Source organism: Colletotrichum fructicola (assembly GCF_000319635.2).
Source record: "Colletotrichum fructicola Nara gc5 chromosome Unknown KSG_Nara_v1_contig03, whole genome shotgun sequence".
Classification (NCBI taxonomy): domain Eukaryota; kingdom Fungi; phylum Ascomycota; class Sordariomycetes; order Glomerellales; family Glomerellaceae; genus Colletotrichum; species Colletotrichum fructicola.
This window is the reverse complement of record NW_027094053.1, coordinates 6,453,347-6,467,498: the sequence shown is the minus strand read 5'-3', so window position 1 is coordinate 6,467,498 and position 14,152 is coordinate 6,453,347. Positions and strand designations below refer to the sequence as shown.

The 14,152-nt window shown below is 57.0% G+C and overlaps 5 protein-coding genes across 5 annotated transcripts; 3 read left to right on the top strand and 2 right to left on the bottom strand.

Annotated features, from left to right (window-relative positions):
- Positions 1-1,241: 1,241 nt before the first annotated feature.
- On the bottom strand, positions 1,242-1,959 carry CGGC5_v006664 (uncharacterized protein; the record flags this gene model as incomplete). Its single annotated transcript, XM_066151724.1, has 4 exons — positions 1,242-1,405; positions 1,455-1,488; positions 1,551-1,579; positions 1,635-1,959. 4 exons carry the CDS (start codon positions 1,957-1,959, stop codon positions 1,242-1,244), a joined length of 552 nt encoding a protein of 183 aa, XP_066009204.1.
- Positions 1,960-5,567: 3,608 nt separating this feature from the next.
- Positions 5,568-7,754, top strand: CIS3 (Cell wall mannoprotein CIS3; the record flags this gene model as incomplete). Its single annotated transcript, XM_032031441.1, has 4 exons — positions 5,568-5,589; positions 6,344-6,397; positions 6,704-6,879; positions 6,930-7,754. The coding sequence occupies 4 exons, from the start codon at positions 5,568-5,570 to the stop codon at positions 7,752-7,754; spliced, it is 1,077 nt and encodes a 358-aa protein (XP_031889202.1).
- A 516-nt stretch (positions 7,755-8,270) lies between these two features.
- CGGC5_v006662 (Uncharacterized protein) lies at positions 8,271-9,155 on the top strand (the record flags this gene model as incomplete). The annotated part of the gene is made up of 1 exon (XM_032031440.1): positions 8,271-9,155. One exon carries the CDS (start codon positions 8,271-8,273, stop codon positions 9,153-9,155), a length of 885 nt encoding a protein of 294 aa, XP_031889201.1.
- Positions 9,156-9,864: 709 nt separating this feature from the next.
- CGGC5_v006661 (putative sucrose utilization protein SUC1) lies at positions 9,865-11,409 on the top strand (the record flags this gene model as incomplete). Its single annotated transcript, XM_032031439.2, has 1 exon — positions 10,345-11,409. The coding sequence occupies one exon, from the start codon at positions 10,345-10,347 to the stop codon at positions 11,407-11,409; it is 1,065 nt and encodes a 354-aa protein (XP_031889304.2).
- Positions 11,410-11,560: 151 nt separating this feature from the next.
- CGGC5_v006660 (Maltose permease MAL31) lies at positions 11,561-13,383 on the bottom strand (the record flags this gene model as incomplete). The annotated part of the gene is made up of 4 exons (XM_032031438.1): positions 11,561-12,449; positions 12,527-12,663; positions 12,712-12,815; positions 12,867-13,383. The coding sequence occupies 4 exons, from the start codon at positions 13,381-13,383 to the stop codon at positions 11,561-11,563; spliced, it is 1,647 nt and encodes a 548-aa protein (XP_031889199.1).
- Positions 13,384-14,152: the final 769 nt, after the last annotated feature.

Genomic DNA, 14,152 nt, shown 5'->3' with positions numbered 1-14,152 from the left:
TGAGCTACAGGTCCACCGACGTCTCACTTTTACAGAAGCCCTGAACGATCTATAACGGCAATAGAATGACAACAGATAGCGGCCTTTCTAAGTGGGCATCACTGGCAACCAACGTATTGATACATAGGCTGAAATTTGCTGCATATAAGTCAATCATGCTTGTATATATGACTTCATAACTCAAAATTCATTTCCCATGCCGAAGCTAGGGGGCAGGGCAAGTTGCCTGCAACTTAGCAGTATTCACTCTTCATGTTGTGTCAACAAAGGAACGGAGCCTTCGTTGGCCAGATGAAACCAGGTCGCAAGGGCAGACCGGGTCGTTTCCTAAGCTCATGTATTTACAGCCGAGAAGCCTCTTGGTTTTTCCTGATGTTATCTGATGACTGCCCTTAGATAACGGAGTCGGCTCAATTGTCTGCACGAGTGGCCTCAGTTACTATGGCCAAGTGTCCTTGCTCAGAGAGATGGAAGAATCTCAACGTGACTTCCCTCATGATTGAAGGCTTGCCTGAACATAATGTCACATGGAGAGTGTTTTCGCTGCGTTTTAGACCTGAAAGGCAACCGCTTAGCTGCTCCTTCCAAAATAGTCTACTTCCAAGTTTGAATTTGTCAGCACCCTCACGCTGGCATTCGACGCCTCACTTAAGTTAGACCACAACACGTGCGTTATGAGCTTGTCTTCAATAGGAGCAGGGAGTGAGAGGGAGAATAGGATGAAAGGCTGTTCCGCAGTTTACATTTTGTCTGCATTAAGCTTTACCAGGACCCCGAACGCAATGCTTCACGTTATGAAGGAAGCTAGGGAGGGCATGCTCAGCAGAATAATTCACAAAAGATAAAACAACTGACAATTTCTAGGTGGCTGCTGAGATAAGAGACTTGAACAGGGTCCAGCGAATAACAGCAGACGGAGCAAAAATAAAACCATCCGACTTTTGAGATCACCAAAAAAAAAAGGGGGGGGAGGTCCAACAGTGGCGCTATCGAGGATCGAACGATGCGTACGCTGACTCACTGCGGAACGTCAACGCTAGCTAGTCATCGCACAACCACCCCTCGACCATCTGGCCGGATGCTGTTGGTGACAGATTAAGAGACGAACGTTGCCCATAAGGGTACCGCAGCTTCACCTTCTGGGGTGGGGCCTAAGGCAGCAACCATCTGCCAGAATGGTTGCCTTCTGGGTAGCCTCATCGTCGCCCGCTGAAGAGTAAGGTAGCGCCTTACGACTATTGTTAGAGAGCTTTGAGGCGGCCACTCAGTCCCGTCGCATGCGACAAGACGCGAGATTGCCTAACCGTGGCTCGTGAGGCCGCAGCTCTCAGTGTCAGCCAAGCAAGGGTATCTTGTTGGATGGCTGACCGTGCCTTTGACATAGTTTTCGCCGCGTTGTGAACACCTTCAGACACGAGTGAGCATCTGAGAACTTTGACGATTGGTAAACTTACTGTTTTTTCCCACACCCAACAACCAAGCTCCCAACTACACGTTCTCGGCTTCAAGATGTACTTACCAATGCAGAAACTAAAGGATTGAGAACTTACGGGAAACAAATAGTATGATATATGAAAATCTACAATAATATTGACCTAGAACAGTTCAGGTTGGGACAATACCTTGTGACGAACAAAGCGCCAGGATGTTAGAAGTCGTCAAGCCGCTCGAAATGTGCCAAACTGAGACTCGACCGTTCCTCAATACGGTCTTTGGCAGTAGCGAGGCGACGTTTGCCGCCTGAAGGTGAGATGCTGTGTGATCAAGGGATGAACGGTCGTTGGAAGTTGGAGCGAAGACGGATGTCTCCATGCCAAGGCATCCACTCAGTGGGCCGTCCGCAGCGCCGCAGGAGCCCCTCGGCAGATTGTCGGGTAAAATGTCCACCCGGGAAAGAGGGGCCCGAGGAAGGCCTGGGCTCGACTGACGGGAAGTGCCCTCTTGCTCTGGTTGCATCATGCTGAACAAACTCCAAAGTCAAAATCAGCCGCCTCGCTGATGCATGCGCGCAGCTCAATTCGACATAGCAACCAAGCAAACATGCATTACACGAAAATCCGATGTTGCCAAACTCTGCCGATGATCATGGCCGCCCTCACTCCATCCCCTGGACCCCTGCCCTGTGGTGACTTACCTGACGGATACCTACGGGCTAGGGAGGGCCCTGAGGGGAACGGCGCTTGCGATTGATGGATTGTCTTCTCTCCCCGCAGATCCCTTACCGTAGAAACTCAGAAATAATAGAATCCTCTTTTAAATATGGGCCTTGGTTTGTAGGCCTCGATTAGCACGTCTAGACCCACGATCCTATCCCTCTAGGTAGGCGGTGGTCTTTCCTCCTGAAGTTCTGCTAGTAGGCCTAGCCAGCCCTCTAATCGGATGGCCATCGCTTAAAAAGAGGATTCTATTATTTCTGAGTTTCTACGGTATGCTGGAAGCCATCCAGCAGCACAAAGACACTTTCAGCATGAAGCGGAAACCGACAGAAACGTTCGCAGCCACGCCGCAACCACACGTGGACGCTTCTATCCCGTCTAGCGCGGGTGCTGAAGTTGAGGACGGGAGCCAAAAGACGCGAGTGTCGCACGGAATTTCCCCCCATCTCGGCACCGCGGACCCAAATCAAGCTGTCATAACTCCGGCACAATTTACTCGCTGCAGGCACGGTGCACAAGACAATCAAGACCGCAAGCCACGATTCGGCAGCAGTAACCGCCGTCAACATGTCAGTCCGTCAGTCCGCCGCCGTGTTGACTGGAGAGGAAATCGTCTCCGGATGACAGACTGGGAATACGGGAGTCGGCAGGTTCAGCTGAGCCGGCATATCGGATGCTCTATCGCCAAAGGACATTGATCTGGATCACAACAATGACCGGTGGCATCGACTGTGTACATCGCCATTCTGACAAATTTCTCTCCACGCGCATCGCTCTCGGTCGCTGGCGCACGCATTCTCGCATCTGGTTTGTATACGAGGCCGGCAGGCACACAACAACAGACAGTCAGCTAAACAGGGAAAATACAGCGCCGCCTGAAGAAAGAGGCTCGCAAACTTCTCCCCCCTGTCCCCTGCATATCCAAGTCTAACGGACGAAGCGGACTTGTCTCTACAAGGCAGCCTCCCGTTCGGCGGCGTCCCAATGGCAGGCTTCGAAAACAAACTAGAGCTGGCACTTGGCTGTTAGTTCTGGAATTCATCATTCCGGAGACGGCCTCCGGTCTCTCGAAAAGCACTGCTGGAGGGCGAGGAGGAATGCCACTGGCCTGATTTATGCGGCCCGAACAAGAGACTCTGACAAGCGCTCCCCACCTTGACTGGCATCCACCCGCCGCTTCACGGGCCAGTGCCAGGCCAGGACAGAACAGCACCTTGGATTGGCGGCAAGATGTCCAGAGAGCTCTCTCCCATTCTCTCTCTCGGAGTGGGCGGATCGACACAGGCTCAGACACTGGCGGGCGGTGCTAATGCAGGGCGCCTGGCCTTGGCGGCCTTAGCGAGCTGCTTGACGGGTACAGCATGCAATGGCCCCTGTTAAGCACTGCTTGGCTGCGGGTGTCGTGGACCCCAAAGACGCCCCGGCCCAGACCAAACCTCGTTTTTCCTTGGCTTGGGTTCTGCTGAGCTTCCTTTTTGGTCGGTTCACATGGGCGGATAACTTCTCTCCAAACCCCCTCGAGCCGACGTCCACGCCTCCGATCCACCCTTTCCGACCGGGTGACAGCACGGTAGTGAGGGGACGGACTGCAGGTCTTAATGAATTGTGATAATCGTCGATATTCACACGGTGATATCATGACGAGAAGTTGGCTGAAACGCACCACCAGCTCCCGACCGGCCAAATGACCTCGAATTCCCCGGACCCTAGGACGCCGTGTTCAAGATTCCTGTTTTCGGCTCCAGGATGCCGCACGAGAGTCTTCTCGGACGAGGTCGCACGCTCCATGAGATGAAGGGATCTGAACCCACGTTGTACTGCTCTCGCTGGTATGGAAGAAAGACAAAGTGTGACGGCGCACCATCTATGAGCTGACGACATGGTCTTCTCCGTCCGAAGTACCCGAATTTGAACATCTGCCAGATGGGGCAGCACCGAGGTTTGTCCCGACAACGGATATCCCAGGAAGATCTCTTGCCTCTTTCACAATTAGAACTCGCAGTGACAGCGACGCCGTTCTGCACCAAGGGATACCAAAAAGCAACGGAAAAAAACTGTCTTGGTCGTGCAGAAAGTCCGGGCCTCTGTCGACCACCGGCTAGAGAGACCACAGCTCTAGGGATGGGATCAAGACATGGAAATCTCCTCCAAGCTCTCGCCAGCCAATCTCAACCTGAGGAATGCTGGCCCCTTTTCCTTTTCCACGTTAGGGACCTTGTTTCCTACTCCAACGTTCCAATAGGCATCGAATTCTCCTCAGCCAAAGGGACGAATCCTAATGTCCCGTTTGCCCATCGATCGCAGATCCGCACCATTCGTCCACGTCGTCCACCAATACCGTCCTTCACGTCGACTTGGACATCCACAGCCAGCAAAGCCGGCCAACCCCTCTCGGTAATCGATCGAAGCGCAACCCTGGCTCGCCCCCTCTTCCGGCCCCTCACCAGCCCACAGCCAACGCTACGACACGGCAAGTCAAGACAGCCTAAGGACTGGCCAAGTCCAGGAACCGCCTTCAGTGCCGGCCACCCGCAGCCTCCGTTTCCCCGCCGCGTGCCCACTACCACAGCACGCCGCACCACCACCAACAACACCAACCACACCAGCAGACGACAGACCGCTGCTAATGCATACCCAAACAAGACTTTTCTCTATCGGTCTGCCTCCGCAGCCCAAGCATCTCACTAAACAAGCCCAACTGAATTCAAGTTCAACATTCCACCTGATTCGCTTCGGCCGTGGTACCTGATCGGCAGTAGCCACACCACACCGCATTGAGACACACATCAGGGCCTTCCAGCCCAGAGCTGGTTCTTGCAGCAGCGTAGCGGTTCGCTGCACAAGCCTCTTGTCTCAACACAAGACAGGCCGGTGGTCGCATCCAATCCAGCACTCTATCCTCGGTTTCTCAATCATCAATCGCTCTACGCTACGACGTCTGACAGGCCAAGAGCTCTCGGCGTCTTTTTGGGGCAAATCAACATATTTGGTAAACCCGAGCACAGAATAGAGTGTTTTTCCAAAATAGCCGGCAAGCAACCCCTTCGCCTCAAGCCCCCGGTTCGTCCGAATCGCTAGCAGACGGTATCCTCACCCCTCGTCAATGACTCGACGGGGGAAACCTATGCTCTACCTCTGACATCACAAGGCCCGGTGAAGAGTCCAGTGACTTTGACTTTGGGCCTCACAGCTGCCCTGCTGTGCCGCACTTGGATGATCCTAGTCGAGGGGTGTCCCCAGCCCAGCCCTGTTGCTGGAGGCGACCTCCCAACCACCCGAACCCTGGTCTTGCGCACAACAACCATCACTCATCCACCCACCACAACATCATACCAGCCAGCTAGATGGATAAACATGCGGGCAAAGTGGCTGTGGAGTTGACACAAGTGTGGCATAGCGAGCTGCAAGTACATGCAGTCTCGCTCTGTTGAAGGTACCGTTTGCATGCAGTCTGCATGCCTCTGTACAAGGCCAGGACCATGGGGGAAAGACACAACTCCGGCCCATACATACAAACAGGACGGCTACTTACACCACATAACAACACTACTGCAATCCTAGGCACATTTGCTCCATCATATCCACATTCTAGACGTCAAAGACGCGCAATATCCATGACTGAAGCTTATCTGCTACCCTAATCGCTGTCCTTACTCATGCGGCTCCCTCGTTCTGTATATGAACCCCCAGCTCTCCCTCCATCATCCCTCCCTCTACTCTCTAGGATTCACCTCTTTCATCCCTGGCAATACTCTCGCTCATAGGTCCACCCTAAATCAACCTGCCTGCCACGTTTCGTTCAGTGTTTTTACTTACCACTTTTACCTTCCACCGACCCTTCGACACTCATTATCCACAACATCGTGTGGCTGGGCTTAGGCAACAGTCGAACACCACCTCCATCCGAGCTTGAAGTACCGACGGAAGAACAAGGCCCTACCCGATCTCACACTCCCGTCATCCCACGCGGCAGCTGCACAGAGGAAACCACGCCCAAGGAAGCACCCGCCTCTTTTGTGCTTTGTGAACGAAGTCATTGTTGGACCAAGCGGGTCAGAAACTTGCGGGGACACCATTCACCACCTCATCTCTGGGAAAAAAGATCTTGGCTGTGGAAGATTTTCTCTGGCTACAACAACAACTTGCTCCTCAACCAAGCAATTTCGACCTTGTTGTGACCTCGACAGATCAGCATACTCTTACAAAAACCACACACCGCCTACTTGCTCTCACAATCTCAGGTATGTCAACATCACTTCTTCGGCTCCATCGTCTTCATCGTGGGATGGCCGTCGGCGCCTCCCTCGTTGTCACTTCCAGTTTCTATCGCCACGTTTGCGCGATCCGCCTTCCGAATTTCACCAAAGTCAGGTGCCTCTGATGGTCATCAGCGAGAGAAGCCAGGATTCATTGAGATCCCGGTTGCCCGAGTCTCTGCCGGTCATGACGAGTTGGCCTGGTCTTTTCTGAATCTTCACATTTCCTGGTCTACAAAAAGTCACGATTCGCCTTTTTGTGGAATCTTTTTCTAACAAACAAATTTTCAGACAAGATGAAGTATTCGGCTTCCGTTCTCGCTACCCTGGCCAGCGCCGTTATGGCCATGCCCCAGGCCGGCAGCGCCGCCCTTGCTCCTAAGGAGGCTGCTCCCGCTGGCTGCCAGACCTCGTACTCTGGCAACTTCGGCATCACCATCGTCGGTCTCGGCAAGCGCAGCCTCGAGGTAGGATCATCCGTTGCCAATTTTGAGAGCTCCTGCTAACAAATCACCAGACTCGCAGCAACTGCGGCCAGAAGGGCGCTCTTGACCTGACCCTGAAGGACAGTGTCCTCACCGACTCCCAGGGCCGCATTGGATCCATTGTCGCCAACTATCAGTTCCAGTTCGACGGCCCTCCCCAGTCCGGTGTCATCTACACCTCTGGCTTCTCCGTCTGTGGCAACGGCTCCCTCGCTCTCGGTGGCTCGACTACCTTCTACCAGTGCCAGTCTGGAGACTTCTCCAACCTGTACGATAGAAGCTGGGCTCCTCAGTGCTCTCCCATCCACCTGAGCGTCCTCCCTTGCGGCTCCGACGCCCCTGTTCCCTCCGGCAACATCGTTGGAACCACCATGGTCGCCACCACTGTCGTTACCGTCATCGGTGACGGTCAGCCCCAGGTCGTCCCCACCACCGTCCCCGTCCCCATCTGCCAGATTGGCGATGGCCAGATCCAGGGCCACACGACTCCCTGTGGAGAGCTCCCCCCCGTCACCGTCACTCCCGCTCCTCCCGCTCCTCCCGCCCCGTCTGCGCCGGCTCCTTCTGCCCCCGCTGCCCCTCCCCCGGGAACTCCTGTTGCTCCTCCCGCTGCGCCTCCCGTCACCACCCCGGCTGCTCCCCCCGTCCAGCCGTCTCAGCCTGCCGCTTCGCAGCCCCCTGTCGCTCCTCCCGCCGTCAACACCACCACTCCCGCCCAGCCCCCGGCTACCACTGCTCCCGCCACGCCCTCGAGCACGACTCCCGCCGCTCCTCCTGCCGCCGCGGGCCAGCACATTGTTCCGGCTCCCTTCGTTGCCTTGGTCGCTGGTCTGATGGCCGTTGTGTACATGATTTAATGACAAGCGCCATGTGCCTTTTGGCTTTCGGGGGGAAGGACCTCATCGGGTCTCGGAGGAGATAATGTTTCGCTTACGATTCTTCACTTGGCCTGTTTTGGGCATTTTAATGGAATGAATACCATCACGAGATACACGGCTTTTGTCTTTGGGGATTGGGTTGGACAGGTTTGCAGGCTTGCAAACGGATTAGGGACGAACATGATTCCCCGGGTAGTAATCCCAATAGACTAAAACGAGCAGTCTTTTACTGCAAAACCTTTCAGTTCCGTTTGATGCGAACGTGATTCTGATATGTGACATGCGAGTCGGTGATATGGAGCAGTTGAAGCAGCTCCAAACCACCTCAGGGAAGGCGGGCAGTGGGTAGTCTGCAGGGATCATCCATTGCATAGGTGCACAGACCAACTAACCGTGCACCTCGAAATTCTAGCACGCGCCTTTCCCCAGTGACGTCTTTTGCCCATTTCTTCCACTTCCACTTCACCCCAACCCAGCCACCCCCAACCCTCCAAAATGTCCGAATACTGGAAGTCAACGCCGAAATACTGGTGCAAGCACTGCGGCATATTCGTCCGCGACACCAAGATCGAGCGCCAGAACCACGAAGCCACCGGCAAGCACCAGGGCGCGCTCAAGCGCTTCCTGCGAGACCTCCACCGCGGCCATGAGCAAGAGGAGCGCGACAAGGACCGCGCGCGGCGCGAGATTGAGCGCCTGAAGGGCGTCGCCTCGGGATCTTCATCATCATCTACGTCATTTGCGAAGCCAGGCTCGAGCAGCAGCGCGCCGGCACCGGCGCCCGGCGGGACGGAGGCAGCGAGGAAGAGGCAGATGGAGCAGCTTGCGGAGATGGGCGTGTCGATACCTACCGAGTTTCGAGGCGATATGGCGATGGCGGGCGAGTGGACCGTCACTGCGACGAAGGTTGTCGACGAGGATGCGGTCAAGGAGAAGCCCGTGGAGGCGAAGGCTGTCGGCGTCCGGAAGCGCGAGCAGACGGAGGAGGAGAAGGAAGAGGAGGACGCCGTGCGGGGGCTGTTCAAGAAGCCCAGGAAATGGGGCGGTATGAGGGCGATGCCGGAGGACGACAAGGAGCTCGACGCGCTGCTCAGCGCCGACACGCTATTCCGGCCGAAGAAGGAGGAGTCTGCTGCTGTGGAGGACAGTGTCAAGAAGGAGGAGGGCGCAGACGAGGCTGCGGCGGCGGTGACATCAGACGTGCCCGCTATCAAGGCTGAAGAGGACGAGGCTGGCGACAAGCTTTCGGCAGCGGCGTTGGGGCCAATCGCCGATGCCGACGGGGTGAAGAAGGAGGAAGACGGCGTGGAATCCACGGAAGCCGCGGCACCTGCTGTGGTGTTCAAGAAGCGCAAGGCCAAGAACATTCGGCAAAAGTGATTTGCTGTGGGGAATATCTGGGGTTCAGTCAGGGGTGGCACAATTTGCATAGCGAAGGCGTTCTGGGGGCTGCTCCCAAAGAGACAGACAGCACCGTTTTTTCTCTCCATCTCATAGACACCGCTCGGACATACGACCTGTCATCCTTTCTTCTTTTTGGATGATGCCATTACACGGAAAGCCTCGGTTCATCTTGACATGCGCAGGTTGCAATTGCGCCCTCTAGAGTTTCATCGGTGCGGTCGATCAACGAATCCTCCTCACTCGGGCGGCAATATCACGAACCCGTGCCAATGACAGTCAAGCCTACCTAGGTGGTCTGCCAGGAAAACACAGCGATTGAACACAGTACGAATTAACACCGAAGGGTATATTCGCACAAGCCGGGGCCTGATAAATTAGCGGGGTGAAAGTCCAGCAGCCGCACGTGACCGCCATTCAACAGCAGACGGGACCGTATTCGTAGACGGGGTCTACCTGGTCGCTCCATGTCAATGGAACGACACACCGTTGAACATCCTTTTCCTTGGCCCGGCTGGGGGTGACTCCAATCAATCCGCAGAAACCCAAAAAAGGCAAATTTCATTCTCACCTTCACACACACATCTCAACTCACCGGCCCCGTTTTCCAATGTCCGCTTCATCTTGACTACGCCACAAATCAGAAGACAAAAACTCTCAACAATGAGGCGTCCCGATGCAAAAGACGATGGTGTCCCCCCCAGCAGCTAGTCCGTCCTCAATATCCCCGGCCAGCAGCTCCCACCTCGGGAAGCGCACCGAACTGAGCAGCGAGGACGCGGCCGACAACAACAACAACAATGACGGAGGCAAGCCGACCTCCCGCCCCAAACGCGCCCAGGTCTCCCGCGCCTGCGCCCGCTGCAAGAACCTCCGCCGCGCCTGCAACGAGTACCGCCCCTGCAAGCGCTGCGTCGACGCCGGCCTCGGCGACCAGTGCCTCGGCCTGCCCGGCCCCGTCTCGCTGGCCTGGGTCTCGGACGGCAGCCAGGCTTTTGGTCATGTCCCGCACGAGGCCGTCCAGCGCATGGCCGAGCTGCTGCCGGCCCGCGTCATGGACTACTGCGTCGACCGCTTCTTCGCGCGCCTGCACCCGACGATCCCGATCCTGACGCCCGAGTACGTGGCGCACCTCAAGGTCGTCGCCGGGCCCAGCGGCGAGCCCGGCATGGAGGCCCACTGCCTGCTGACGGCCGTGTGCGCGCTGGTCCTGCTGCAGGTCGAGGAGCCGGAGAGCCTCTTCGTGCGCGGGCTGATCCCGGAGAAGAACGCGCTGCACGGCCGCATGCTCTTCGAGGAGGCGCTCGCCGCGCACCGCAACTTTGCGCGCCGGAGCAACCCGAGCTTCGAGCAGTGCCTGCTGACCTTCTTCCTGTACGCGTGCCACTCGGCGCTGTTCCACCACAGCCAGGCGTTTCTGTTTCTCCGCGAGGCGACGACGCTGTTCCTGCTGTTGCGGATGAACACGGAGTCGGCGCCGCGCGCGCTGGCGGACCGGCTATTCTGGGTGCTGCTGGTGTCGGAGCGCTCGCACGGGATCCGGTACCGGCGGCCCGTGACGCTGCAGATCACGGCGGAGAGCCCGGCCATGGACGAGGGGGACCCGCACCTGTTGTCCGGGTTCTGGAGCCTGGCGGGGCTGTTCGCGCCGCTGGACACGAGCTTCATCGCGCTGCTGAACCAGGAGAAGGTGGCGACGCCACCGTCGAACGCGGCGCTGACGCTGATCGAGACGGCGGTGAACTCGGCGCTGCGCGCGAGCAGCGAGCTCAAGGACACGCAGAAGGCGAATCTGAGGGTTACGCAGCTGTGGCTGCGCATCATCCTCTGGCAGCTGCGGCTGCGGTTCGGGTATTTGCAGGTGGCGGAGGAGGCGGCGCAGAGCAGCATGACGTACCACTACCCGCTGGAGGTGGCCAAGGACCTGGTGCTCTCGACGCGGGACCTGCCGGTGGACAGCATCAAGGTGCACGGGGTGGGGTTGACGGAGAAGCTGTTTGACATTGCGAGCGCGGCGGTGGATGTGCTGGCGAGGGTGCCGATTACGCCGAGTAGTCCGCACAGGATGGGCGCTGGGCCAGAGGATGATTTGAATTATATGCGGCGGCTGATTACGAGGCTGCCTGGAGGGAACTCTATATATGACGAGCTGTTGGATAAGCATATCCAGCAGGCGGTGCCGAGTATGGTGCTCGGAGGGGGAACGCCGGGGCAGTCGGGGCATCCGACGTGAGATGTGTATATCACAGGAAAGGGCGAAAAGCATGGGAATGTTCATTAGGCATGATTACGCTAGGGATACTATCTAGTGGTACACAATATCCAGGGTATTTAACAAGTTTTCTTTTTGAACCAGATTTCATTGTACATAAAAAAAGGGACATTCAGTGCTCCTCGACGAGCTTCTTCTCGCTGCTGAGCTCCCGCGAGTACGGGTCGATCTTTGTGCTTGCAAACTTCCTCGCCGAGACGCCGTGCTCGAAGAGCAGGTCCAGCTCGGCGTACGTGCGGCCCTTGGGCTCGGGGACGCGGAAGTAGACCCAGACGGAGGACAGCAGGCATGTGCCCGCCCAGAAGAAGGCGGTGCGGGCGCCCCAGTCCCACGCGGTGGACGAGAGCTGGTAGTTTGTCATGACGTTCACGAAGATGTTGCTGGCGTTGTAGCCGGCGCGGGCCATGACGATGGTCTTGGCCTTGAGGCGGGTGGAGGACAGCTCGGAGATGAGGGAGTAGGTGACGGGCCCGACGGTGAAGTCGTAGACGAAGGTGAAGATGATGAGCATGGCGGCGATGGCCCAGACGGCGGCGTTGGCGCCGGAGAAGGAGAGGCAGCCGACGATGAGGAGCAGGGTGAACTGCGCGCAGAGGCCGGAGAAGTGGATCGTCCGGCGGCCGAGCTTGTGCATGAGGTACCAGGAGCCGGCGGTGCCGACCATGCCGAGGGCGTACTGGCCCATGGAGAGGGAGAAGGAGTTGTTGGCGTCCATGCCGGCCTGGACGAGGAAGTAGGAGAAGTAGCCCATGAGGTTCTGGCCGCCGAGGGTCTGGACGAGCCAGATGCCGATGACGATCTCGGTGCGGCGCAGGTCGGTGCCGCGGAAGCAGTCGGCGTAGGTGACGCCCTCCTTGACGCGCTTCTCCATCTCGTTGGTGTGCTCGATCATGGCGATGGTCTCGTCCGGGTTGAAGTTGGGCTGGTTGCGGGAGGTGAGGCGGAGGAGGGACGCTCTGGCGGCGGGCTTGTTGTTGTGGCGGACGTACCACCAGGGGGATCTGAGGGGAGTTTGTTAGTGGGGGGGTTTTGCCGGTGGGATGTAAGTGAATCCTCGGTGAGAGGAGGCGAGACTCACTCAGGGGCGAAGCAGACCCCGATGAGGATCGGGACGGGCCAGACCCATTGTACTGCGAAGGGGATGCGGTACGCCCATTCGTTGGCATGTTGGAAGGAGCCCTTGTTGACTGCAGCAGCAAAGAATTGACCAATTACCTGCACCTGTTAGTTGCGTCCGTCTGAGAGTGGAAGGAGGAAGCTCACCCAGCACATGTTGATGAACGTCGTGAGGTAGGGTCTCAGGACGACGGGAGCGACCTCGGAGGCGTATGCGGGAGTCACGCTCTGGAAGGCGCCCCATGGGATTCCTGGCCATCATCAGAGATGAGAATTTACACAAGAGCATCCTCATAACTTACCACAAAGGACCTCTCCCAGCACCAAGATCTTCACGTTCGGCGCAAAGAACAGCACGAAAATGAAGGCAATCATCAACACCAGGAACCCGATGGTGGTCATCTTGTACCCGTACCGATCGGCGGTCCAACCGGCGAGGATAAGACCGATGATTTCTCCACCACGCGCACCGTTTGACAGCCCGGACTGCCATGCGGCGGAGAGAACATACTTGCCCTGGGCCTCGCTGTACGCTCCGTACTTTTGGTTGAAGTACTGCGAGGAGTAGAGGTTGGAGAGCAGGGCGAGGTCGTATCCTTCCATGATGAGAGTCGACGAGAGGAGGACGGACCAGGCGATGGCCTTGGGGTAGGTCTTGATGGCCTCCAGGAGGGTCATTTGGTGCTCCGAGTCGGCGGCCTGCTTTGCCTCGGCCGCAAGATCTTCGGGATGGGCGGCATTCGGAGAAGCAGCGTCGGCGTGCTGGTGGACGCCCAGTTCCTTGTCCTCCGCCGAGGAGACGGGCTTTGAGTCGGACATTTTGGCAAGGTTTGAAGTGTCCTTTGAGATTGGCGGGAATATTGGGTGTAAAAGGAGAATAGATGAGACCGCGAGGCGAGAGATCGGGTTGCGCGGGAAGGAGTCGCCTGGAGGACGAATTTGATCGAACAGGGAGGGCATTCGCGCCTTTATTTATCCTCGCCGAAGGACACCATGAATGCAGGAGCTGAGGAGAAAGCGACAGCCAGAAGGAGGTGGTAGTCAAAGTAACATGGGGATCGAAGAAAAATTGGACAAGCACAAAAAACGCTAATTAGTAGAGAGTAACGAAAATGCCCAGGAATCTGCACCGTGCACCTCCAATGGGGGACGGGATGGGATGCCTGATGAGTCGACCGCGGGCTGCCGGCTCGTACAAGATTGGATTGGCGTGATACTGAAGTCCCAGGTTTTTGACGGCCGTCTGCAGACTTGTCGGTGCCAGTGTTCAGGAGTGCATTGTCTGTAGGTAAGTATTGTGTGTCTCTGTGTGCAGAGTGTGGTGATCTGGACATGGGTGCTGGAGTGGAATCGCCTGAGGAGAGCAAGAGCCGAAGCGGATGTGCATATGCACGGCCGGGGGCCCGTTGCTGGGCACGTCGACGGTCGAATGAATTGGCTTTTCCCAACTCCATGGGGGGAGACTGGATGCGTGGAACGCGTGTGGAATCGGCCGCCGAAAGACGAAAAACACTGTGAGTAGGTAAGTCGAAAGGGAATATTGTGGAGAAGCGGAGGATGAGGGGGATCGGGGTTGGTCGATGGACCG